The following is a 27,568-nucleotide window of genomic DNA, read 5'->3' on the forward strand; positions in this document are numbered from 1 at the left end:
TTTCTCTTCCTCTGTCTTCCCATATGTGTATTTCGCTCACAGTAAATGCCTGATGCAGAAAAATAAGTTCCGGCCCTCAAAAATCAAATTAAGCGCTGAGCTCAGGCCATCATTTGAGAAGATAAGATCACCATATTTACTCTCACATGGTTAAAATGCATCAGTTAAAACGTGAAAGCAAAACATGTGGTTCTGCCATTAATCGGGAAACTATACATTCAAGTTCCTAAAGTAGGTTCCTTTGCCACAGATGTTGGTGGGCTGGGTTCATATCGTTATGGTATCTCATTTTGTCCACAGCCACGTGCACAAGCACTGGCAAAGCTTTATGATCAAGCACAGGCAAAGCCAATAGTTCTAGCTTGTATTTTGAGCCCTGAATGAAACAATAAAAAGTCAGCTGCAGTGGGGAAAAAACAAAACAAATATTACTTTCTGTGAACAATGCATCTATGATATAAAGAATTAAATATGTGGCAATTCAGTGTACTGTCGAGACCTCAAATAGTCCCTCGTGCGTTCTAATGCAAACACTTCATAGGAGGTGGAATGATGCATCAAATATACAATACCATGAGGTGAGAGAGGAATACTCCTCTGGGGGGATCCAAAGCCCGACTTTATGAATACTTGAAAGAATTGGTAACAATAGATAAGGAAACAACGATAATGTTAAGCCAGACCTAAAAATAAAGGTGATGTCTATCCTTGAGGTAGGCTATGAATAGTATGGCCTCTACTTGCACGTGGCTCAACAGTTGCCTTGCTGAAATTCATTTCATCTACCTATGCAGTCTGCCCATGCTGCTCATGTAGCCAAGTATAGGATACATTTCTCTGTCAGAGTGGAGCAGTATACTTTACCACGGGGTTAAACTGGCCAGAATAGAGAATTGTTTTTACTGTGTCAGTGCTGGAGTGCTGCCTACGCTCTCTAGCAGGTGAAGGATGGGGGGAGGTGCCCTGTGATTCCCCCCTCCCCCCCCCAGCACGGACCTCCGGCATAGGATGTGGCAACTGTCCGCACTTACTTTGACTGATCCAAGACCACACAAATCTTACATTGGTGTTGAATTTCTGCTTGTACTGTGACCTGAAAGAGGATTATAGCGCCTATGGGCATAACTCACTGACATAAAATATTCCCCAAGGCAAATAACCACTACAGTACACAGCACTGCAATAGAACAACACCAGTAATAAGTGCTCCTGCTGTCCCGCTCCTATGTAATAAGCAGTAGAAGGCCATTGGGGAGTGCATACAATAAATACCAATGACCCCCCAATGCCCCTTACTTGGACAGATTCTAGGTCACCAATTCAAGGTTAGCCATCCTATCTAGTTATCAAAACACATATATTTGGTGAACATTGGACAATCTGAAACATGTTTTGTGGTGTCAGTCTTCTTGCAGTTGTCATGGTATGCTGCAGAAGAGAAGGCCAAGTCTATTCAAGGAAGAACCTCTCTTGTTGGCTAGAATTGGATTCGTATCTACAATGCCACGTGGGTGCCTTGTGATCTGGATCTAGATGTGAGGCTTCACAGAAGATTGTCTTCAATATGTTTCACGTCTGATGCGCAAACTAGTATTTGAAACGTTAGATTAGTGCTGTCCCTGAATGTGCGATCTACTAAAGCAGAAGCATACAACGTTACTAGGAACACGGTTGTAATGTGTCCTTTCCGTTGTGTAGTAATATCCACAAAAATGAATTGTTTCATGAACATTATTGCATGAACCAATAAAGGCTCTGCTAGGCAAGTGACAGGTGTTTGAGGGAAGGTCTTCAGCTGTAAGATGTTAGTGAAGTGCTAGAACTCCATTCTGGACCCCTGTGAAGTGGAACCATTGCTGGTAGTCATAAGATTTCAAGAAACATTAAACTCGGAGGGCATTTAAGTATGGGCTACTCTACTTGAGAGTATTCCTAAGTAGGAGGGGCCTTAGACACCCAATGACAATACAGAATCACCTGGTACTCTACGGAAGCCTAGTATGACATTGGTAGTCCTTCTTCAGAACACCTGATCCCAACAACTGACCATAGTAGGAACAAGCACAACTCCTTCATGCGCTCACTCCGAATCCATAGTCTCCTCTTTCTAAAGCAGAAACAGCGGAACAAGGGTACTTAGTGAGCAACGCCAATCTATGTATTAGAAGCTTATCCAGTCCAGGTTTTTTCACTGCATCCTGGTATTTGTAGTCCTGCATTTAGAGTAGGCCAAATAGGACAACATTTAACAAAATGTAAAAAGGAGAACCTGTACAGGATGAGATACCCAAGTATGAACAGGGAAAACCTGAGATCTCTGTATCTCCACAGACTCTTAAATGGAACTTCTAGTTTGACAGTTTACATAAGCGTGTGTAAAATCTGTCCAATTTATGAATAATTTCCTCCATACTGTGGGAGTTCTGGTCCTTCTAATATTGTGGAGAATGTGTTTGGTAACTTGTGGCCCTAATGGTTGTGTTCTACAGGTTCCACCAGAGTGAGATTTAACCATATGTACCATTAGCTATATGTCCTTCTACAACAATAGCATTCACTGCTCCAGTGTCAGCTGGCAACTCTGCAAGTTAGAAGTGCCTTCTGCATGAGCAGATACAGCCCTGAAAAAGGTCACCTACCAACAACAACAGCAAAAACAGTGAAGAGGACAAAGCCGTTGCGCTTGAGGAAGCCCTTGACATCGTCCTTGGTGATGTTCTGCACCCTCTTCTTGGCCAGGAGCGTGCGCTGGCGGACCCCTTGCTGGAAACGCTCCATCTTGCTTCCGGCTCTTGGATCTTCTCCGTTGCTTTTGGTCATGGATGCTTCTGACGGATCACCTTCCTGGGACTGACCTACAGTGTCAGGCCTTCCTAGACAGTCTAAGAAGTTGGGGAGCTTCAGTCAACTGCTGAAAAACAAGACACAGGCAAATAAAATGGGTTTAAAACTCCCAAGGTTTGCATGCCCAACTTTGTAAAGTTGTAGCGGGGTACATCCAACTACAGAAGATCATGCATGTCACACTTATAAAGGCAGTCTATCAGTAGGACATCTGTTTTACAGTGTGTTTACCTAGAGCTATCTATCTATCTATCTATCTATCTATCTATCTATCTATCTATCTATCTATCTATCTATCTATCTATCTATCTCACTGTGTCTGTCAGTCTAGCAAGCTGTCTCGATGTATGTCTATCTATCTATCTATCTATCTATCTATCTATCTATCTATCTATCTATCTATCTATCTATCTATCTATCTATCTGTGTCACTGTGTTTCTAAATGTTTGCCTAGTAAGCTGTCTGCGTGTTTGCCTAGCTATGTATGTTGGAGAATTTTAAAGCACACACTGAGCTCCAGGTGCCCTATCAGGCTCTTAGAGGATTCAGAGTACAACACACGTAGAGCACCTGTAGCTCTGTCTGCCCTTCTAGGTGTGAGGATACATAGCTGAGCCTCTTCTTGGTGCCTACTTATAAATATTTGACCTAGTTTTAGCAAGTTCTAGCTATCGTCTTGCTGCCCTCCCCCCACATACACACATTTTCCCTTCATTCCTCTCCGTCCGTGAGTGTCCCTATAATTGGGTGTGCCTCAGAAACCGAAATGCCTTGCATGAGGATACAATTGCCATATGACACTTAGGAGATGACTTAATTGTAAAGAATGATTTTTGTGTCTGATTGTATACAGAATGTATGTGCGCGCATAGATCTCTGTGCTCGTGTGTACATAAATAAACCCTATGTCTATTAACATGTGTATAGATAGGCATGGCATATGAAGCCTAAGGATATCTCAGTGGGATAAAGTGCTTCCTGCATGAATCCGTGAGTAGTCGGAGGGTTACAAGCCAAACCCCAGGATTTTCAACCAAAACATATACATTGCAGATTCGATGTGTCGTGCTAGCCAATGGACATATAAACACCATTCATGACAAAAAAAAAAAAAAAATGATAGCTCAGTTCACGCTAACAAAACTAGCTGTTGGCCAGAATCATTGACCCAGCGAACCCGTCCCTTCGTCAACGCAGCTCTTCGTAGAACTATATCTAACAATACGAATACTTATCTATACGAGTCGTCTAATGGCTGCTGATTGGTGGCGGTGGCGGGGGGTTGGTGGGCTCAATAATGTTCTATGTGATGCTATAACTTATTTACTAATAGTTCGGTACTCATACAATTACAAAGTCTGTTTAAAGAGAGGCGGTGCTCGCACCTTCTGGCGCGGTGACCCGGCAGTAAGATCTGTTTTTTGTTACCTGTTCCAATACCGCACGTCGACCACCTGAGCAGCTCCCCGTCCTGACTTCGTTACATTTCACAATTGGTGACCCAATAACCTTACCAACACAACCGCTCGCGTACCTCTGAGCCGAGGGACCCGTGGAACGGCGTGGATCATCGAATCATTCAACCACCTCCACCCCCATGTTTTATCTCTCCATTAAGTTAATCACTTTTGTTTTTCTTTCTACAGCATCCCTTAGCCTCATTAAGCGCACATCAAAGAGCGCACATTAACGCACCCTACAACATAGCATCAAATGACCATTGACAAAACATGATTATTGCATAAACCGGGTGTAATTCTAGGCGCTAGGCACTGTATGTGTACTCGCTAACCAATTAAATTAGACGCTCACTCTCTGTCCCCTCGTGCATTGCTCATGGGTGCAGCTGTCGGACCCTACTTTGACTGCAGTTCACCTGTTTTAACAGGAATGCTTTTAAATAGTTCCTGAAATAACAGTGGAGCGCCCAGAGTCAATACAGTTTCCAGTGAGCGCTATACAAGAATGTCCAATCACTCACTCATCCTCGCACTCTCCCATTCATGCGGAAGCAGAAAGTGATAGGATCTCCTTCAGAAACAAGTCATATTGGACTCGAAGCGCTCCTGTGTCGAGGCCCTACGCCCACTTTAAAATGCAGTTATAACTTTTTTGCAACAACAGTGCAAACAATTGTTGCAAAAAAAGAGCTTAGTCGTCAGTGTTTTGAAGCACTGCGTAAATGAAGTTAAAAAAATATGAGCAACAATGTCACATTTGCCGTGCACCTACAAATCGTCAGTTTGCTACTAGCAGTCCCACCAACATCTTAAGTCAGTCCTTCTTTTACCTTACAGCCCGGGAACCCCGTTAGTCTAACTCCAGTGGATATTACAGTAATCAGTCCAACGCCAGCACCCTAAATAACGTGGTCGGCGTGACAGGAGTGTAACTATCACAACCTGAGGCAAAGCGCTAGCGCCCTGAGGCGAGGTGAGTGAGGCCGCGGGGTGGAGGTACTCACCTTGCGGGCGCGGCTGGGAGCGCTGGCGGCTCCGGCAGGTAGGGACTGAGCTGCCAAGTGCAGTGAGCGAGGCCGGCAGATCCTCGACTGACGCCTGCCCGAGCAGCCTCCACACTGAGTGACTTCAGGGAAGGGAGGGGTCTCTGAGTGGCCCGGCCGGGGAAGGAGAGGCGAGGGGGCTTCAGGAATATTGATGAGGGCTGGCCCAGGGAGGGCCGGCCCGCCGCCTTTGTGCCCTCTTTAGACCACTTTCACGCTTTGTCAGTTCGGCTTTATTAGAAATGCGCAATCAGGGCCCAGGAAGAGCGGAAGAATGGGCCTTCAGAGGCTGCAGGCTGGCTCGCCCTGAGGCGGCCCCACACCTCCACAGCATTATGTAACTCGTTGCACCGACTCCTCACGTGGGAAATGTTCCCCACAACAGACCAGAGGTGGTGCCCAAGACAGCTATGAAGCTATTTCTTCATCTTGAATAATATTTTGAGAAATGCGGGTGTGAAAATGCCACTGGGGTACTGAAGACCTAATAGAAGATTTTGATTTCATGTATTGTCAAATTTATAGCGCTTCGCACCTCTTTCTGAAGCGCCGAAGCACAATTTTGGACAGGTAGCAGGCTGTACCACGGAGGAGTATGTGGTTGAAAGTTTGCGGCGTCTGTTTACTTTTAGGCCTAGTCAGGTCATAGGTCGGACCCTAGCTAGCCAGGCAACCTGCACATGCAACATGTCTACATGTGCTCCTTCAAAATATGCTTCACTGACATCAAAACTAAGGCAAGAGCTGGACACTTCAGTGCACTTGGTGGGATTCACTTTCCTCAACTTTAGGCACTTTCACCGGGTGTAGCCATCATTAGCAACGCATGCGCAGGGTCTTGAGGCATCCAAGCCATACACAAGTAGGACCATTTTCCAAACTTGCATCAAACCACAAGCCACACTCGCTTTGTTGACTACATTTTCTTCATGATATTTAATGCACAGAGCTGCCAAGTTGCTGGGCAGGGGTGGTGGGTGGAAAGGAGAGAGCAAGATAGGACTAGCTACCTCACTGAAGTCGTGTGTGCCTAGTAAATGTCTTCACTATTATCCTCATCAGATGCTGCTGTCACCTTTACTGGCCACCAAGTGCGTTCACAATGCAGCAGTGACTCTTTGACCGGTCAGATGCTACGATGGTCACCTCATTCCCTGTCATCATGGACGCTCTTTCCAGTCCTTTGCTCCATATCACAAAATAATGCATCCTGGGTTTTGTAGTCTTGCGTTTTTTAACCATTGAAGTAATTAGCCTAACATACCTGATAGCAATGACTTGTGGGTTAATTACACTTTTTACTAGTTGCCTCATAGCAATTCGGTTTAAATGGACTATACACATTTTCATTTTTTGTCTCTGGGCCCCAAGTTCTTGTATAAAACAATTTTTTAAAGGTGGGCCAAATGAAGCTATACTACCCTACTAAAGCATGAAGTATTCTTTGCCCTGTATAACAAAATGCTTAAAAAAAATAAACTGGAAAATATGACTCAGTGATTTGAGGCTATGTCAAAGTGACCTATGCATCCCCTGAAGGTAAGTAACATGCTCCAATTTAAAGAGGATAGCGTGGAGGCTGAAGCACCCCATCTGCATATAACCTGTTATTCAAAGTTTAGAGTATCAGGAAGATAGTGTGATTGGCTAATACACCGGCTTCTGAGGTCTGTGCAATGTGCAGGCCTTGATTTACAATCGTTCCATTCCCAGTAATAGACTATAGGATGTTAATTGTGCCTCCCATAGAAATGCTGTTCTTGCATAACTCATAGGTCACATGCTCCAATCCCTGTAACATACCTCCATAGTTGTTTTGAGGATGAGAACCCTCACCCTCCCTTAGATAGCATGCTTCAATGTAGGGTTCCTACCAGTGTTAATTTGTAAATAAAAACGTGCCGATGCCCAGAGCTGTCCTCCGAAACACAGGCTGCTGCATTTAAATGAGCGAACACAGAATACTGAGACAGCATAATCCTAAACCCATCTCGGGCCTCTTTAATCCATTTACAGCTACTTCCTGTCCCATCAGCTCACTCCTGCAGCTTTCTGCTTTCTCCGTTTGTGACACTTTCCCGTGTTTCTTTGTTTCGTCTTTCCCATCAATATATTTTGCTTGCAGCTTTTGCCTGATGCAGAAAAATAAGAGCCGGCCCTAAAAAATAAGTGCCAGTGCCCCCCACCGGCAGCCACCGCCTCAAATTAAGCACTGGTTCATACTTACACCATAGATTGTTAATAGGGTGTGGGCTACATGCCCCGCAGGGGAGAACATCTTGAGATTGGTCACTCTATGTGTGCAGTGGAAGGAGCAAAGGGCAGCCCACACTATATTAACAATCTATGCTGCCTCCTTTCTCTTTGAATGACTAGACCACGAGCCATGAAGAAGAGTAAAATAACAATAATAAATGTAAAAATTGAAGATTTAAAATGTAACACCCCCCCACACACACCGACCACTCACAAAATGAGAAGATGTAAAATATAAATCAAAACATTCATGACTGAAGGAGCATCCAGGTTTTCTTCTATAAAACATACATGTAAAAGATGTATGTATATATCTCTTTCTATTCATGCTCAACAGAACAACAAAGCCGTCTACACCCCCACACCACACAAAATACGGCATATTAGACGGTCTGATGAGCAAAGCATTCTGGAACCTGCATTCATAGGTTTCCTACTTTAGGTGCAGATTTTTGAACTATACAAACAGCTGCAGGTTTATAGGAGAAGCCCCAGTAGAACTCCTGGAAAGCAAGTGAGTTTCTACAGACAAATAACACAGATTCATTTCCCCATGCATAATTGTACAAAGGGTGTGTAATTGCTCTTTTTACGCCTCTTGTTCTTCATACCTACGAATTTTAGGGGGTCCCCGTCCCGTTCCCATTCTTGATAGAGATTTATTTCTGCTCTTGAAAAGCAGTAAATCTCTGAGCATTATCTCTCAGGAACAAATCATGAAACAGTTTATGAATACCCAAAAGCATATACGCGTGTTTGTACACAAACATCCAGTGCGTGACAGCTAGGAAATTCCCACCCCACACCCATGAAAGAAGCCTTAATCACACAAAACATTTTATGTTGACAATTTTTTTTATGACTGTAAAACCACCGTTTGTGAATGCATATTGTTTTATAATCGCGAAAAAAGCGATTTGGTGTGAACGCTAAACTTACATGCACAAATAACTCTGAAAATCAGACCTCAATAGGTTTAATCCAGTTCCTTTCTGCTGTAGCGGAATGTGCATTGCGCATTAGCTGATGCAAAATAACTTATTCAGAAAAGAAAGAGAAAATGATCACTGTGGGAAGTTTTTTTTTGTTTGCTCTAGCAACTAAATGAACAATTAGCAAGGTGCTAATATGTATATTCACGACTTTGCGTTCACGGCCTACTGAATAAGGAGATCGTAAATTGGGAGGCCAAGGTGAACGCTTCAAAGGTAGAGGTTGCACATGCCTTACTGGGGGTTGGGGGTAACCCACGATTTGATCTGGGCCTAGTGCAATGGAGTGGACCCTATGAAATCAATGTTTTGAACATTAAAGGAAATTAGTATAAACTTTCACTCCGACTCGATTTTGTGTTATCACATAATGAACAGCTATTTACAGGAAGTGTGACAAAAAGCCTTATTAGAGACATTACAAATGTGTAAGTACTATAAACTAACAACCACAGTCACATGATCAGATATAGTTTCACCTAGCACTTAATTTTCAAAACTGATCTTCACAGGTCATTTAGCCACAGAATGGCATGAGCTGGCCCAGCTAGGCCACCTGACTGTCCTTTTTAAGTTGCCTGCTGTCATATAGCAGTCGACTGCCCTCCTTTTATTCACCACATGCGCTGAAGGGGGGCTTGGAAGAGTGGTACAACCTGTTTGATGCAAAATACTCAAAACGTGATTCTAGGTTGAGAAGGCTGTTCAGATGACCGCGCTGACCTAAAAATATCCTTGCTCCAACCCAGAGAAGGCACCTCGAACCTCTGCCAGACTCCTCCTTCACTCACCCAAAATGTATAGTAACGACCCTGCCTAGGTGGTCTTATCACCATCAGAGGCACTGTGAGCTCAGCAGCAGAAACATATGCTGGATTGCAGAGCATGACCACACAGACCGGCCACCTCCATGTCTTCCTTTCAAGCCTTAGTGTCAGGTGCAACTCTCATGCATTCATTCATTCTCAGGGACGTTTTCTGTAAACTATGGAAACTTACTTTGCTGTTTTACAATATCTGGTTCCCCTCCTGAATTCAGAACAAGTATATGTTGATAGTAAGGGTGTGGCCGACTACATTTGTGTGAAGAAACCACTTGGTTCAGGCCCAAGCCGCTATTGGCGGTCCATTCAACTGTATGGATGGAGAGGTGTACTATGAAGGTCCTGAGGCTGATTTTTTGTTCCGCTGTAGGTGCATGGGGTCCTCATGGTGGTGCCACTCCTCTGACGATGATCCCCACCAGGTCACACTTCTTGCTGGTCCCGGTGATCCCAAATGGCATGCGGGGCCACCTTATCTCTGTTGCACATGGACTCCGACCTGATTGGCACAGCAGATTCCTTCATGGCGGCCCTTGCTGGCATACTGGGTCATAAATTAAGTAAAGTGTTGCAAGTAAAAAAGAAAAAAAGTACCTCAGAGAAAGCACAAGCGGTGGGAGGACTCTGCTCTGGGCAAGGAAGCTGTACTTGTTCCATGGTCCAGGGGAGGAACGAACACAGGAAGAGGAAGTGAAGCTAGCACATGCTAACCAAAGAGAAAAATGGAAATGAGAGAGACGATGAGGCCAAGCATAGTAAGCAATGGATGGGCTCTAAGGGGGTTATTCTAACTTTGGAGGAGGTGTTAATCCGTCCCAAAAGTGACGGAAAAGTGACGGATTTACCACCAGCCGTATTACGAGTCCATTATATCCTATGGAACTCGTAATACGGCTGGTGGTATATCCGTCACTTTACCGTCACTTTTGGGACGGATTAACACTCCTCCAAAGTTAGAATAACCCCCTAAGTTCACTGTTAGTAAACAAAGGCCCTCATTACGACTTCGGCGGTCTTGAAAAAAGACCGCCGAAGCCACGGGCGCCGCAATACCACCAGTGCTGGCGGTATGCATGGCACCCTATTTTGACATTTCTGCTGGGCCAGTGGAAAAATCACATCAACATTGAAGCCGGCTCAAAATAGAGCCGGCAGCAATGTTGATGTGCAGTGGGTGCAGCAGCACCCGTTGCGCATTTCACTGCCCGAAATTTGGGCAGTGAAATGTGCGATGTGGCTGTGCCTGGGGGCCCCTGCACTGCAAATGCCAAGTGCATGGGCAGTGCAGGGGCCCCCAGGGGCACCCCGAGTCCCACTTACAGCCAGCCTTTCCATGGTGGTGTTTACAGCCATGGACAGGCTGGTAGTTGGGGACTCATAATCCCCAGGCGGTATAGTGGAGGGGCCGGCGGTATGGCCGTGGCTAATGCGCCACGGTTATAATACACTGGCTGAACACCGCCAGTCTGTTGGCGGTGTTACCGCCGGTGTTCCACCAGCCGCCAGGGTCGCAATGACCCCCAAAGTGTCTTGCAAGTGACACCACCTGCACTGTCTCAGACGAGATCTAAAAATTGCCTGCTGCACTCTCTTCCCCTATGTTGGTGCCCAAACAGGCTGCCAAGAGCCATGCACAAACCTTTGTACAATTGTGCAAAGGTGTATGTGATGTCTAACATAGGTTTGTACTAGAAGTCTACCCTTCCAGTACAAAATCCTATGCTTAGATAATTTGTTATTACGTTCCCCACATTGATTGTGTGTTCTTAGTGCAGTGCAGCACACATACAATGTGTTAAATTGTAGGAAAATGTGTTAAATTGTAGGAAAAATAAACTAATTTGTCCAACTTTTCACCTGCTTCAAAGAGGCATTATTTTTTGATGCAAGGCCCTGCCTGGCAGTCTTAGTAGATCACGCTTTGCATTAAAATAACGAATGCTTCTGATTTAATGTCCAAGTACCTCCTCCTATGTAAGTCCTCCATGATTCAAAGTGGTACAAAGTAGCGCAAAGCGAGGGACACTTTCTCACTCAAGATACCTTTTAGGCTAGAAAGTAAATCCCTTTCCTAGACCTTGTGATGGTGCTAATTTTGAGTAAATCTGCCCTAGTGTTTTTCCCAGAGAGCAATTGAGACCCACCTCAAAAAAGGGAACGTTGACAAGACAAAACATGCCTTTCACTAATGTATACATTATAGTGGCTCGTGCAACATTACAATTATGTTCTATTTCACACTTTTGCAGATTTACTAAAAATGTGTGCCTTGTTTGCATCATAAGTGTGATGCAACCTGGTGCAAATTGTTGATTTGGGATTTACGTTACAGAATAAAACATTATTGAAGCTGGAAAGTACTCCAAAAGTAAGGCAAAGATGCGGTAGTGCTCCTTTGGGTCAAATTGACATCCCATGAGTGATACATGGGTTTTTTCATGCAACCAACCATGGGTTTTGACGCAAAGCAAAATTATTAAAAATGGTAGACAGTGCTTTGCACCAAAAATAATGCCTTTTTGAGGCAGGTGTTAAACTAGAGGAATGTTTTGATGTACAGTACACCAAACATCCAATGTGGGAAAAGTTTTAAACTGTGTCACAGCACAGTAGTTTGTACTGGGAGGGTGTACTTCCAGTATGGACCTCTGCTTAACATTATGCAAACACACTTGCAGTATGATGTCAGGGTTTTTGCATGTTGCAAGGAAGGCTTGAAGAGCACAGGTGTGGGACAGCGCCATATCTTAGCAGATACAGTGTTCTGCTCTCTTCTTTTCACGCAACACAGCAACCAAAGCTCTGTTGCAGGAAGTGTTGGTAAATCTACCCAGATGTTTGGAGGTGTCCATGGGCTTGAGATATGATCCAGAATGTGGTGCAGGTTTTTAAGCTTGAGAAGTGTAATATGAGTCAAGATTTGTTTGGAAAACTGTCTCTTGACCTTGACATGTGAGCCCTGCATGCTTCCAGTTGCACTTGGAGGGGGCAAGCATTATTATGGGGGAGTATTGATCCTTCAGCTGCTGTCTGAAAAGTTGTGGGGTGATTCGTCAAGTGGGGGTCAAGAAAGAGGGGAAGGTGGGGTCCCCAAAATGCATTTTCCCTATGAAATTTCCCATAGGGATTTTAGACACGACTACAGCCCGATATGCTGAACAGAATTACACCAAATTTGGTAGAAAGCTAGATCTTCGTCCAGAAAGATCTCTTTTTGTAATTTGGAATAAAGCTGTTCAGTAGTTTTGGAGTTATTAAAAAAAGATTTACATATATCTAGAGACGCGGATCCACTAAGGATCTACTGCAGTGGGTCATTGGATCCACGTGCCAAGAGCAACCCTCAGCCGCACACGGGCAAAGGCTGTGCACAGCAGCAGTGAATTAACATATGGTAAATAAATATTACTTCACATTAAAAAACCCTAGAAATTCACAAAAACAGAAAAGTTTCAGGAACGTTATAGTTAGGAAATAGAAATAAAGAAACCTTAACAAAATCACTGAAAAACAAAGCTTACAGGGACATTCCATTTAGGTTCAGATTTTACACACACAAAACCATAGAAATTCAGCATTTATAGTTATATTTATCTCAATAAACTATAATAAGAGCCCTAAGGTAACTATAACTCACGCCCTCACCATGCACAGCCAATTACCCCACATATAACATTAGTCATAACATCTTCTATGACATCATTGATAATATCACTGCAACACTTGCAAAAAAACTATTGATGAGAAAACTATGCATGGCAGGGGAGCAGGTTATAGTTACCTTAAGGCACGAGTTATATTTTCTTAAATATAACTATAACTGCTGCACCCCTATGGTTTTGTGTTTGTAAAATGTGACCCTAGCTATAATGTCCCTGTAACCTTTGTTTTTTTCAGTGAATTTCCATGATTTTTGTAACACACATCGTAATATTTCTGTCAGATTGAGGCCATCCAATCAGGACATTGCTTTTCTCTTGGATTCGAGGAGGATCCAAGGAGGATCTGAGAAGGATTCAAGGATCAACGGATTGCCCAAAAAAAAGGAAAGGGCAATTTTTCTGCCTATGATGGGTCCAGAAGGGACCCCTCATGTGCCCTAGGGGGTCAGGATACCTGATCTCTTATATGATTTTACACTGTTTTTTTCCCACTCCTTAGGCAATGCGAGAACATTTCTGTCAGGTTGCGGCCAGCCAATCAGGGCCTTGCTCTTCCTCTGACTCCACAAAGGATTTGAGGAGGGTCTGCATCCGTATATGTACAAATTCGGTTTCCATTTAATAACTAGAAAACTACTGAAAGTATTTACACTATGTTAGAAAAAGTACATAAAGTAATATATAATCAACATACATTAATACAACCACTACTGGACCGCTGATCCTTTGTGAATTTACACTGGGGGTCGGGCTGAGCACTGCAGTAGATCCACAGATCAGTGGAATAGCCCCAAATCTTTTTGGGGTAATTTAGTTTTCTTAAGGGGTCCCTCACATACCTCTATCCTGACCTATTATGTGATGTTTGATTTATAATTTCTTCCCGGGGCCCAGCCGAGAAATAAAATGGCAGCTGCAACTTTCCTTTCAGATTGCAGTCAGCCAATCATGGCCTTGCTTTTGGGTTCAAATCCACGGGTACCTCCAGTTACCATCGGGTACCGGCAGATCCGCTAAGGATCCACACCACTAGATAACTATATTTTTTCGCCTTTAATAATTCTGAAAATACTGAACAGATTTACACTACATTACAAAAAAGGCTCTTTCTGGGCCACGATCTAGGTTTCTTCCAAATTTGGTGTAATTCCGTTCGGCAGTTCAGTCTGTAGCCGTGTCTGAAAATTGCAAAATCCCCATTGACATTGCATGGGGAAAAAGTGTTTGGGGACCCCCCTTTTTTCTCGGCTCCACTTGACGAATCACCCCAAAACTTTCCACGCGTCACCTGAAGTGAGCAGCAAAGTAGTTTTGAAAATTTCATGGCGATTCATCAAACAGCACACAGTTAGTAGCAAACCAAAAAATGCTTAGCCAATGGGAAAAGTTGGTCCTATTTATAGGTCTGCAAAGTTTTGCGGACATTCGTCAAACGCATTCAAAGTTTTTAGGGACAAAAATAAGTCCATATCTCTGATCAAGCTAACTATAACTACACTCTGTAAGATACATATATATATATATATATATATATATATATATATATATACATAATCAAATGTCTAACTATAACTAATCTTTAACATTTGTTTTTTTTCATTGGATTTCAATGTGTTTTAGATCATAGATTGGAGTGTCGTTAAGTGGAGTGTCATCAAGTGGAGAGTCGTATAGTGCAATAGAGTAGAGTGGAGTGTCGTAGAGTGGAGTGTCATACAGTGGAGTATCGTCGAGTGGAGTGGAATATCGCAGAGTGGAGATTCGTAGACTGGGATGTGTTATTGTTGTGTAGTATGTCCGTACATAGAATCTCGTGGGATACAGTTTTTTGGTGTTGAGCTTCACAGCATGCAGTGGAGAGGTGTAGAGTGGAGTGGTATTGATTTGAGTGGTGTAGAGTGAAGTTGTGTAGCGTGGAGTGGCATAGAGTGAGATAGCTGTTGTAGAATAGAGTGGAGTGGAGTGGCATGCCATAGAGGAGAGTGGAGTCATGTGTCATAGTATGGCATGTCAGAGTGTGTTAGAGTGGAGTGGCGTAAAGTGGAGTGGCATAGAGTGGATTGACATGTCATAGAGTGCAGTGTCATAATGTACAGTGGAATGGTATGTCACACAGTGGAGTGGTGTGTCTTTGAGTGGAGTGGCATGGACTTTCATAGAGTGGAGTGGAGCGCTGTATAGTGGAGTGGTGTGCCATAGAGTGGTGTGGCATGTCATACAGTGGAGTGGCATGTTGTAGAGTGGAGTAGAGTGGAATGACATTAAGTGGAGTGGCATGCAGTGGAGTGTTGTACAGTATCATGGCATAGAGTAGTGGTGTAGAGTATCATAGTTTAGAGTATTGTGACGTACAGTGTTGTGGAATAGAGTAGAGTGGCATAGAGTGCAGTGGCCTAGAGTGGAGTGCTGTACAGTGGAGTGGCATAGAGTGGAGTAGCATGTTGTAGAGAAGAGTGGTGTGTCATGGAGTGGCGTGTCGTAAAGTAGAGTGGTGTGTCATAGAGTGGAGTAGCATGGAGTAGCGTGGAGTGTCATAGAGTGGAGTGGCGTGTTATACAGAGGTGAGTCATAGAGTGTCATACAGTGGATGTAGTAAATTGGAGCGGCATAGAGTGGAGTGGCATGTCATGCAGTGGAGCAATGTGTCGTACAGTGAAGTGGTGTGGAGTGTCATAGAGTACAGAAGGATACAGTAAAGTGAAGTGTTGTAGAGTGGAATGGTGTGGTGTAACATACAGTGGAGTGGCATGTCATAAAGTGTACTGGCATGTCATAGAATGGAGTGGATTGGCGGGTCATAGAGTTCTGTATACTGAAATACAGTGCCATAGAGTGGAGCAGCATACAGTGGAATGTTGCAGGGTGTCGCATCATAGATTGTCATGTCGTAGAGTGTTGTGACATAGAGTGTGGTGGTGTATAATAGGGTATAGGGGGAGTTGTGTCATGTCATAGCAAAGCATGTTGTAGAGTATTTTAGAGTGCAGAGGCGTAAGGTGAAGTGGCATGGCATAGAGTGGGGTGGCATGTCCTAGATTGGCATGTTGTACGGTGGAGTGGCATGTCATTAGGTGGTGTGGTGTGCCATAGACTAGAGTGGCATCATGCAATTGGAGTGGTGTGTCATAGACTAGAGTGGAGTGGTGTGTTGTAGAGTGTCATTTGTTATATTGTTTTTTTAAATATTCCCATAGGTACCACAGTACTACCTAGATAATTTTGAGGTAGTCCTGCGGTACTCCATAAACTTTAAAAAAAAACATTTTAAACACCAAAACACTTTTCCTCTACAAAGTTTTGTAAAGTGTGTTATGTATATTTAGACATTGTAAAAACATTAATAACCTAAACTTAGCATTTAAACCCAGAAGAACCACTAACTGTGGTCTAAACAATATGGTTGCCGTTTAAGTTTGTAAGGGCTGTCATCAGCCAGCGATATTGTGTTTTGGCATTGCCATGTACCAATCCGCAGTATACCTTGGCCCTATAAATCACTGAGTTTTTGTCCTTAATTACTATAATATAGTGAACCAATTTTCATAAAATACCAAAAAGATCTTTTGCACACTATAATATATATTCCTGCCAAATGTAATGAAAATCCATTTAGACATTCTGCTGCTACACATGTGTGAACAGTGTATGGAAAATGCATTGGTGAAAAAATGCATTTTGGGACCCCCTTTTTCTTTGCACCCTCTTAAATAATTGCCACAGAACTTTGCATCATCATCCAATGCAGAAAAAGGAATAGGTCTGCAAAGTTTTGTGGAGATTTGTGGAAAAGTTATTACCAGTCAAAAATTAGAGGAATTCCTATCTCTCTGAATCCTAATTACAACTACAGAGTGGCTACCACTATATATATCTATATATATACTCCCTACTGGTGGTCATCAGTAGGTAGTTACAGTTAGGACCATGTTTCCAAGGAAAAAACATTTATTTACTTGCCTATATCTTTGGCACTGTTCAACGAATCTTCACAAAAGTAAAAAAAAAAAGTGACATGTGATTCTTGTTGCACACAGGAGGTTTCGGGGTGAACCGTCAAGCGGGGGCTGAGAAACAAGGGGCTCAAAAACCGATGCGTTTCCCAAGTTAATTTCCATAGGTCCTGTCACCACGTCTACAGACCGAACCACTGGATGGAATTACACCAAATTCGGCAGAGAGCAAGCTGCTGGTACGCAGATTGTGCTTTTTATTATTTGGTGTAAATCTGTTCAGTAGTTTAGGAGATATTTAAGGGCAAATACATTTGTATATCTCTGGCCGCGAATGTTTCACAAATTTTTTGCTTTTTTGCGAATACATGTGCAAAAAGAAGCACTGCAATTGGCTGACCGCAACCTGAATAGAAAGTTGCGACTGCCATTTTATTTCACGGGACACAGTCCCCGGGGATGAAAATGCAAATTGAAAGTGGCATAAGGGGTCAAGGTGAAGGTACCCGGACCCCAGGGGTGTGTTATAGGTGTGTTTTAGGGACAAAGTATAGGTTTAATATAGTTTTGCGTGTGCAATATTCACGAAAAAATTCCTGAATTTTATCAAATCATTTGCAAAATATTCACGTTTATGGAAAAATTTGAAAGAAAAACCACAGACTCATCCATACACTAATTCATTCATTCATACATGCACTCGGAGGCGCAGGTGCCCCCTCACATACCCACTCAGACATTCATGCACCTACTCAGATCCACAGATAGGCTCACACACCTACTTTCAGACCCACTCAGACACTAACACACCCACTCACACATCCACTGACAGAGACATACCCTGTGGCCAACCTGCGCTGCGCATGGCCAAAGGCCATGCTTGGCACGGGGTTGGGTGGTTTTAAGGGCATGGCTGCAAGGCCAGGCCTTCTGACCAACCCCAACGCGTCAATAACATATAGGGGGTCATTTTGACCTCGGCGGTCTTTATGAAAGACCGCTGAGGGACCGCCGTGCGGAAGACCGCCAGTGTTGGCGGTTTGCCACTTGGCCTATTATGACCGTTGGCAGCTCTCCATCCTTTTACGGACGGAGAGCCGCCAACAGCCATACTGGCGGGAGGCGGGGAAGTGGAGGTTGCTCCACCTCCACCACCACTCTAACAGAACACCGCCCAGCGAATCACGTCCTGTGATTCGCCGTGGCGGTGTTCTGTTGGCGGTGTGATGTCGGCGGAGCTGCCCCCATGGCTCCCGTCCCCTCCCGGAGGATCGTCAGACCAGGTAAGTCGATCGTCCGTGAGGGGGGTGGGGGGTGTTGTGTGTTGTGTGGGCGCATGGGGGTGTGTGTATGTAGAGGGGGTGTGTGAGTGCGTGTATGCTTGCGTGGGTGTTGAGTGTATGGGAATGAGTGCGTGTATGTCTGTGGGTATGTCTGTATGGATGTGTGCATGTATGTTTGAATGTGGGTGTGCGTGTCTGACTGTGTGTGTGGATGTAGGCATGTATGTTGGCGTGTGTGAGTGTAAGTGTGTAGGTGGTGCCTGCGTGCATGTCGTGTGGGTATGGGTGATGTGATGTTGGGGGTCGGGGTGGGGAGGGGGGCCCTGACACCTTTGGGGGGTGGCAGGGGTGGTGGGGGGGTAGGGGAGGGAGTCAGGATGGGGGGTGGGGGAGACCCATATCAGTGCCAGGGAAGGAATTCCCTGGCACTGATAGTGCTTACCGCCATGCATTTCATGGTAGTTCAAACCGCTGGAAATCCACGGCGGTAAGCCGGGTCAAAATACAGCCGGCGGTATAGTGACGGCCGCCGGGCTGGAGACCCAGTTCTCCAGCCCAGCCGTCGTCTCCGCCCTGGCGGGCGGAACGGAGAACCAGCGGATGACCATGGCGGTAACCGCCATGGTCATAATTCCACCAAGTAAGACCTCCAGCCTGTTGGCGGTCTTACCGCCGGTTCTCCGCCTTCCGCTAGGGTCATAATGACCCCCATAGTAATTAAAATTACTTTATGTTAAAAAGCCATAGAAATAATTCACTGAAAAAAACAAAGGTCACAGGGACATTATAGTTAGGTTCGGAATTCACTCGTACAAAACCCTAGAAATTCAGCAGTTATAGTTAGAGTTCTTTCAGGTAACTATAACTTGCGCCCTAGGGTAACTATGACTCGCGCCCTTGCCATGCACAGCTAATTACTCCACATAATATGTAATTGATGAGCTCTTGTATGGCATCTTTGATATCACTGCAATGTTTCAAATAACATTATTTATAAGTAGTGCATATATGTATATATATTACATAGTGAAGGTTGCCACAAAGTAGTTATAGTTAGGATCATGGTACCAAAGGAAAAACATTTATCGTGTTGCTAATAACTTTGGCCCTGTTTGACTACAAAACATTCCAAAATGTGCTATTTTTTACTAGTTTGTGCATGGAAAGTTTCAGTGTAATTTGTCATGTGGACCGTCATGAAAAAGTGGGTCCCCAAAACACAAAATCCCCATGCATTTTCCATAGACTTCTTTAAGATGGTGTACAGCAGAAGGCGTGCCTTTGGAGCCAAACATGTTGGTCGTTCTTTGGCAGAGCTCTGCCACTCTGCACCAGTCATCTGTTCATAACCGCCTGTTCCCCTAGGCATTGAAGCCCAGACTGAGCAAATTCTGGCAGGGACTTTGTGGTTCTTGTCCCGACCCTGGATGAGAGCTCCTGTGGCCCTCCAGTCGCCATAAATAGGCTGGGAGGGGCGCGGAGGATTCGGCCTCCGTGGGCCTTCAGAGATTTGAGGAGGTGTGGCCACTCCTGGTAGCAGACCTGTAAGGTGAGCATGGGGGGCTCTAGGGCCCTGCAAGTTGAGCTGGAAGATGGGCCCCCTGTAAACCACCTGTATTGTTGTGCTGGGGCTGAGAATCGCCCAGGGAGGCTCCTGGGCCACCGGACATTGACTGGGCCTGGGGCCTGCCCTGCAGGGCCCAGATTGCCACTGCTTGCCCGAGGGTGTATGTGCACATCTGGACAGTCCCTCGCCTGCTGCCTTGGCCGGGTGAGCGACACTGGAGTCTGGTCATCCCACAGCCTGCGGTCGGGCTCCAAAGCCGGCCTGGGGTGTTAGAGCAGCTGCAGATGGAATCAACAGCACTGCTGCTTCCCAGTGTCTGAGCACCTCTCCATCTGCAACTGGCCACGGTATCATCTCGTTGCCCTCCATAGCCCCAAGGTCAGATGTTGTGGCGGCTGTGGGGGGGCACCGCAACAAGCTGGCACAGCAGCCTCATAGTTGACTGGTGAACGGCCTGCAAGAAGGTGGAGTTGCTGGCTTGGGGATCTTTGGTTCCTCTCATCCTTCACTGTGTGTGCTATTTAGGGACATATTAATCGGATGCTTGCGGGTGAGCCTGGGCACCTTTGCCTCCTTGCCAGCTATTTGTGACTGGGACTGGCCTGTTCCCCTCATTGCCTGAGGCTCCTGTGTTCTTGCTGGGTTGGGACCGACTGCAAGAGGGACATCCAGAGCCCACAGGGCCCTTTGTTGGGGTTGCGACATTTGCAGGGACACACAAGGATAGGCCACACTCAGCAGTTTGATTGGACCACGTTGTGCTTGGACTTGGTGGAGGGGTCCCACTGGAGGCGAGTGTTTCTGGGTTCCACTATTTGGACTTGTCAAGAAGGATATATTGCCGATAGCTCTGTGTGGAGGGAGGCGGAAAAATGGTGACTGGACCTGATATGAAGCCGCTCCCATGAAAGGACATCCCCCGGGTGACCCTGTGGTCACATTTCCATTGGACACGATGGGAGCAGGCATTTGACTGTGCATGACTCTGATTGGCCAGAGGGGGCCCCATGAGTGTCTGGCTGTGCGTGGTTCCTGCATTGACAGTGTGAGGGGTCACTCCCCTAGGGGACAAATTATCTTTAGCCCATTTCTGCCCCCCTTGGGGGCAGATTGGCCTATTTTGATGAGGCCAATCTGCCCCCAAGGCGGGCAGAAACCACTAGACACCAGGGCGGTTTTTTTTTTTACGTGAATTTCACGCAAGGGGAGCGACCCCTTAGGCAAGGGTTGCTCCCTGGGGGGGGGGGGGAGGGAATTATTTTAGGCCATTTCTGCCCCCCTGGGGGGTAGATAAGCCTATTTTGATTAGGCTGATCTGCCCCCAAGGGGGGCAGAAACCACTAGGCACCAGGGATTTTTTGTTTTTTTTGTTTTACAGATGGGGAGCAACCCCTTGGACAAGGGTCGCTCCCCTGGAGGGGCAAATTGTATTTAGGCCATTTCTGCCCGCTTTGGGGGCAGATCGGCCGATTTTAGGTCAATCTGCCCCCAAGGGGGGCAGAAAACACTAGGCACCAGGGATCTTTTTTTTGCACCGTCACGCAAGGGGAGCGACCTTGTAGACAAGGGTCGCTCCCCGGGGGGGTGGGGGGAGGGGGGAAATTTATTTTAGGCCATTTCTACCCCCCCTGGGGGCAGATCGGCCTATTGTTATTAGGCCGATCTGCCCCCAAGGGGGGCAGAAACCACTAGGCACCAGGGATTTTTAGTTTTTTTTGTTTTACAGATGGGGAGCAACCCCTTGGACAAGGGTCGCTCCCCTGGAGGGGCAAATTGTATTTAGGCCATTTCTGCCCGCTTTGGGGGCAGATCGGCCGATTTTAGGTCAATCTGCCCCCAAGGGGGGCAGAAACCACTAGGCACCAGGGATCTTTTTTTTTGCGTCGTCACGCAAGGGGAGCGACCTTGTAGGCAAGGGTCGCTCCCCGGGGGGTTGGGGGGCAAATTTATTTTAGGCAATTTCTGCCCCCAGGGGGGGCAGAAACCTCTAGGCGCCAGGGCAAATTGTTTTTTTGTATATTTTTTTTTGTTTGTTTGTTTTTTTAGAGATGGGGAGCGACCCATTAGGCAAGGGTCGCTCCCGTGGGGGGCAAATTGTATTTAGACCATTTCTGCCCCCCTTGGGGGCAGATTGGCCGATTGTAGGTCAAACTGCCCCAAGGGGGGAGAAACCACTAGGCACCAGGGATTTTTTTTTTGGCGCCAATGTCACGCAGGGGGAGTGACCCCGTAGGCAAGGGTCGCTCCTGGGGGGATTTGGGGGGGGTGGGGGGGGGCAAATTTATTTTAGGCCATCTGTTTGTTTGTTTTTTTAGAGATGGGGAGCGACCCATTAGGCAAGGGTCGCTCCCCTGGGGGGCAAATTGTATTTAGACCATTTCTGCCCCCCTTGGGGGCAGATTGGCCGATTGTAGGTCAATCTGCCCCCAAGGGGGCAGAAACCACTAGGCACGGGGATTTTTCTTTTGGCGCCAATGTCACGCAGGGGGAGCGACCCCGTAGGCAAGGGTCGCTCCCGGGCAGGGGGGGGCTTGGGGGTCAAATTTATTTTAGGCCATTTCTGCCCCCCCTGGGGCTGGCAGAGCTAGAGGCCAAAATCCACAGGTAGGCACTGTTTTCTATGAAAAAATGTGATGTGTCCACGTTGTGTTTTGGGCCATTTCCTACACGAGTGAGGTATCATTTTTATCGGGAGACTTGGGGGAACGCTGAGTGGAAGGAAATTTGTGGTTCCTCTCAGATTCCAGAACTTTCTGTCACCGAAATGTGAGGAAAATGTGCTTTTTAGCCAAATTTTGAGGTTTGCAAAGGATTCTGGGTAACAGAACCTGGTCAGAGCCCCAGAAGTCACCACATCTTGGATTCCCCTGGGTTTCTAGTTTTCAAAAATGCACTGGTTTGCTAGGTTTCCCCAGGTGCCGGCTGAGCTAGAGGCCAAAATCCACAGGTAGGAACTGTTTTCTATGAAAAAATGTGATGTGTCCACCTTGTGTTTTGGGCCATTTCCTGTCGCGGGCGCTAGGCCTACCCACACAAGTGAGGTATCATTTTTATCGGAAGACTTGGGGGAACGCTGGGTGGAAGGAAGTTTGTGGCTCCTCTCAGATTCCAGAACTTTCTGTCACCGAAATGTGAGGAAAATTTATTTTTTAGCCAAATTTTGAGGTTTGAAAAGGATTCTGGGTAACAGAACCTGGTCAGAGCCCCACAAGTCCCCCCATCTTGGATTCCCCTAGGTCTCTAGTTTTCAAAAATGCACAGGTTTGGTAGGTTTCCCTAGATGCTGGCTGAGCTAGAGGCCAAAATCTACAGGTAGGCCCTTTGCAAAAAACACCTCTGTTTTCTTTAAAAAAATGTGATGTGTCCACGTTGTGTTTTGGGGCGTTTCCTGTCACGGGCGCTAGGCCTACCTACACAAGTGAGGTATCATTTTTATCGGGAGACTTAGGGGAACGCTGGGTGGAAGGAAATTTGTGGCTCCTCTCAGATTCCAGAAATTTCTGTCACCGAAATGTGAGGAAAACGTGTTTTTTTAGCCAAATGTTGAGGTTTGCAAAGGATTCTGGGTAACAGAACCTAGTTAGAGCCCCACAAGTCACCCCATCTTGGATTCCCCTAAGTCTCTAGTTTTCAAAAATGCACGGGTTTGGTAGGTTTCCCTAGGTGCCGGCTAAGCTAGAGGCCAAAATCTACAGGTAGGCACTTTGCAAAAAACACCTCTGTTTTCTTTCAAAAAATGTGATGTGTCCACGTTGTGTTTTGGGGCATTTCCTGTCACGGGCGCTAGGCCTACCCACACAAGTGAGGTATCATTTTTATCAGGAGTCTTGGGGGAACGCTGGGTGGAAGGAAATTTGTGGCTCCTCTCAGATTCCAGAACTTTCTGTCACCGAAATGTGAGGAAAACATGTTTTTTTAGCCAAATTTTGAGGTTTGCAAAGGATTCTGGGTAACAGAACCTGGTCAGAGCCCCACAAGTCACCCCATCTTAGATTCCCCTAAGTCTCTAGTTTTCAAAAATGCACAGGTTTGGTAGGTTTCCCACGGGCGCTAGGCCTACCCACACAAGTGAGGTATCATTTTTATCTGGAGACTTGGGGGAACGCTGGGTGGAAGGAAATTTGTGGCTCCTCTCAGATTCCAGAACTTTCTGTCACCGAAATGAGAGGGAAAAGTGATTTTTGGCCAAATTTTGTGGTTTGCAAAGGATTCTGGGTAACAGAACCTGGTCAGAGCCCCACAAGTCACCCCATCTTGGATTCCCCTAGCTGTCTAGTTTTAAAAAATGCGCAGTTTTGCTAGGTGTCCCAAGGTGCCGGCTGAGCTAGAGGCCAAAATCTACAGGTAGGCACTTTGCAAAAAACACCTCTGTTTTCTTTTAAAAAATGTGATGTGTCCACGTTGTGTTTTGGGCCGTTTCCGGTCATGGGCGCTAGGCCTACCCACACAAGTGAGGTATCATTTTTATCGGGAGACTTGAGGGAACGCTGGGTGGAAGGAAATTTGTGGCTCTTCTCAGATTCCAGAACTTTCTGTCACCGAAATGTGAGGAAAACTTGTTTTTGTAGCCACATTTTGAGGTTTGCAAGGGATTCTGGGTAACAGAACCTGGTCAGAGCCCCACAAGTCACCCCATCTTGGATTCCCCTAGGTCTCTAGTTTCTAAAAATGCACAGGTTTTGTAGGTTTCCCTAGGTGCCGGCTGAGCTAGAAGCCAAAATCTACAGGTAGGCACTTTGCAAAAAACACCTCTGTTTTCTTTCAAAAAATGTGGTGTCTCCACGTTGTGTTTTGGGGCATTGCCTTTCACGGGCGCTAGGCCTACCCACATAAGTGAGGTATAATTTTTATCAGGATACTTGGGGGAACGCTGGGTGGAAGGAAATTTGTGGCTCCTCTCAGATTCCAGAACTTTCTGTCACCGAAATGTGAGGAAAACTTGTTTTTTTAGCCAAATTTTGAGGTTTACAAAGGATTCTGGGTAAGAGAACCTGGTCAGAGCCCCACAAGTCACCCCATCCTGGATTCCCCTAGGTCTCTAGTTTTCACAAATGCATAGGTTTGGTAGGTTTCCCTAGGTGCCGACTGAGCTAGAGGCCAAAATCTACAGGTAGGCACTTTGCAAAAAACACCTCTGTTTTCTTTAAAAAAATGTGATGTGTCCACGTTGTGTTTTGGGGCGTTTCCTGTCACGGGCGCTAGGCCTACCTACACAAGTGAGGTATAATTTTTATCGGGAGACTTAGGGGAACGCTGGGTGGAAGGAAATTTGTGGCTCCTCTCAGATTCCAGAACTTTCTGTCACCGAAATGTGAGGAAAACGTGTTTCTTTAGCCAAATTTTGAGGTTTGCAAAGGATTCTGGGTAACAGAACCTAGTCAGAGCCCCACAAGTCACCCCATCTTGCATTCCCCTAAGAATCTAGTTTTCAAAAATGCACAGGTTTGGTAGGTTTCCCTAGGTGCCCGCTAAGCTAGAGGCCAAAATCTACAGGTAGGCACTTTGCAAAAAACACCTCTGTTTTCTTTCAAAAAATGTGATGTGTCCACGTTGTGTTTTGGGGCATTTCCTGTCACGGGCGCTAGGCCTACCCACACAAGTGAGGTATCATTTTTATCAGTAGTCTTGGGGGAACGCGGGGTGGAAGGAAATTTGTGGCTCCTCTCAGATTCCAGAACTTTCTGTCACCGAAATGTGAGGAAAACATGTTTTTTTAGCCACATTTTGAGGTTTGCAAAGGATTCTGGGTTACAGAACCTGGTCAGAGAGAGCCCCACAAGTCACCCCATCTTAGATTCCCCTAAGTCTCTAGTTTTCAAAAATGCACAGGTTTTGTAGGTTTCCCTAGGTGCCGGCTGAGCTAGAAGCCAAAATCTACAGGTAGGCACTTTGCAAAAAACACCTCTGTTTTCTTTCAAAAAATGTGGTGTCTCCACGTTGTGTTTTGGGGCATTGCCTGTCACGGGCGCTAGGCCTACCCACATAAGTGAGGTATAATTTTTATCTGGAGACTTGGGGGAACGCTGGGTGGAAGGAAATTTGTGGCTCCTCTCAGATTCCAGAATTTTCTGTCACCGAAATGTGAGGAAAACTTGTTATTTTAGCCAAATTTTGAGGTTTGCAAAGGATTCTGGGTAAGAGAGCCTGGTCAGAGCCCCACAAGTCACCCCATCCTGGATTCCCCTAGGTCTCTAGTTTTCAAAAATGCATAGGTTTGGTAGGTTTCCCTAGGTGCCGGCTGAGCTAGAGGCCAAAATCTACAGGTAGGCACTTTGCAAAAAACACCTCTGTTTTCTTTAAAAAAATGTGATGTGTCCACGTTGTGTTTTGGGGCGTTTCCTGTCACGGGCGCTAGACCTACCTACACAAGTGAGGTATAATTTTTATCGTGAGACTTAGGGGAACGCTGGGTGGAAGGAAATTTGTGGCTCCTCTCAGATTCCAGAACTTTCTGTCATCGAAATGTGAGGAAAACATGTTTTTTTAGCCAAATTTTGAGGTTTGCAAAGGATTTTGGGTTACAGAACCTGGTCAGAGAGAGCCCCACAAGTCACCCCGTCTTGGATTCCCCTAGGTCTCTAGTTTCCAAAAATGCACAGGTTTGGTAGGTTTCCCTTGGTTCCGGCTGAGTTAGAGGCCAAAATCTACAGGTAGGCACTTTGCAAAAAACACCTCTGTTTTCTTTAAAAAAATGTGATGTGTCCACGTTGTGTTTTGGGGCGTTTCCTGTCACGGGCGCTAGACCTACCTACACAAGTGAGGTATAATTTTTATCGGGAGACTTAGGGGAACGCTGGGTGGAAGGAAATTTGTGGCTCCTCTCAGATTCCAGAACTTTCTGTCACCGAAATGTGAGGAAAACGTGTTTCTTTAGCCAAATTTTGAGGTTTGCAAAGGATTCTGGGTAACAGAACCTAGTCAGAGCCCCACAAGTCACCCCATCTTGCATTCCCCTAAGTCTCTAGTTTTCAAAAATGCACAGGTTTGGTAGGTTTCCCTAGGTGCCGGCTAAGCTAGAGGCCAAAATCTACAGGTAGGCACTTTGCAAAAAACACCTCTGTTTTCTTTAAAAAAATGTGATGTGTCCACGTTGTGTTTTGGGGCATTTCCTGTCACGGGCGCTAGGCCTACCCACACAAGTGAGGTATCATTTTTATCAGTAGTCTTGGGGGAACGCTGGGTGGAAGGAAATTTGTGGCTCCTCTCAGATTCCAGAACTTTCTGTCATCGAAATGTGAGGAAAACATGTTTTTTTAGCCAAATTTTGAGGTTTGCAAAGGATTTTGGGTTACAGAACCTGGTCAGAGAGAGCCCCACAAGTCACCCCGTCTTGGATTCCCCTAGGTCTCTAGTTTCCAAAAATGCACAGGTTTGGTAGGTTTCCCTTGGTTCCGGCTGAGTTAGAGGCCAAAATCTACAGGTAGGCACTTTGCAAAAAACACCTCTGTTTTCTTTAAAAAAATGTGATCTGTCCACGTTGCGTTTCGGGGCGTTTCCTGTCGCGGGCGCTAGGCCTACCCACACAAGTGAGGTATCATTTTTATCGGGAGACTTGGGGGAACATAGATTAGCAAAACAAGTTTTATTGCCCCTTGTCTTTCTCTACATTTTTTCCTTCCAAATATAAGAGAGTGTGTAAAAAAGACATCTATTTGAGCAATGCCCTGTAATTCACATGCTAGTATG

At 45.7% G+C, this 27,568-nt stretch overlaps 1 protein-coding gene across 2 annotated transcripts in view; it reads right to left on the reverse strand.

Annotated features, from left to right (window-relative positions):
- The window catches only part of SLC1A3 (solute carrier family 1 member 3), a 114,579-nt gene extending 108,923 nt beyond the window's left edge, over positions 1-5,656 (reverse strand). Inside the window, exons 1-2 of one of the 2 annotated variants that reach the window (XM_069221072.1) lie at positions 5,310-5,656; positions 2,640-2,911 (exon numbers count right to left, since the gene is read on the reverse strand). In XM_069221072.1, the coding sequence (XP_069077173.1) occupies positions 2,640-2,820 (181 nt within the window). In that variant the 5' untranslated portion in view covers positions 2,821-2,911; positions 5,310-5,656. The remainder of the gene's footprint in view (positions 1-2,639; positions 2,912-5,309) is intronic. The other variant, XM_069221080.1, reaches the window with a different exon arrangement.
- Between the last annotated feature and the right edge of the window lie 21,912 nt (positions 5,657-27,568).

The sequence above is a fragment of the Pleurodeles waltl genome, chromosome 1_1 (assembly GCF_031143425.1).
Source record: "Pleurodeles waltl isolate 20211129_DDA chromosome 1_1, aPleWal1.hap1.20221129, whole genome shotgun sequence".
Lineage (NCBI taxonomy): Eukaryota > Metazoa > Chordata > Amphibia > Caudata > Salamandridae > Pleurodeles > Pleurodeles waltl.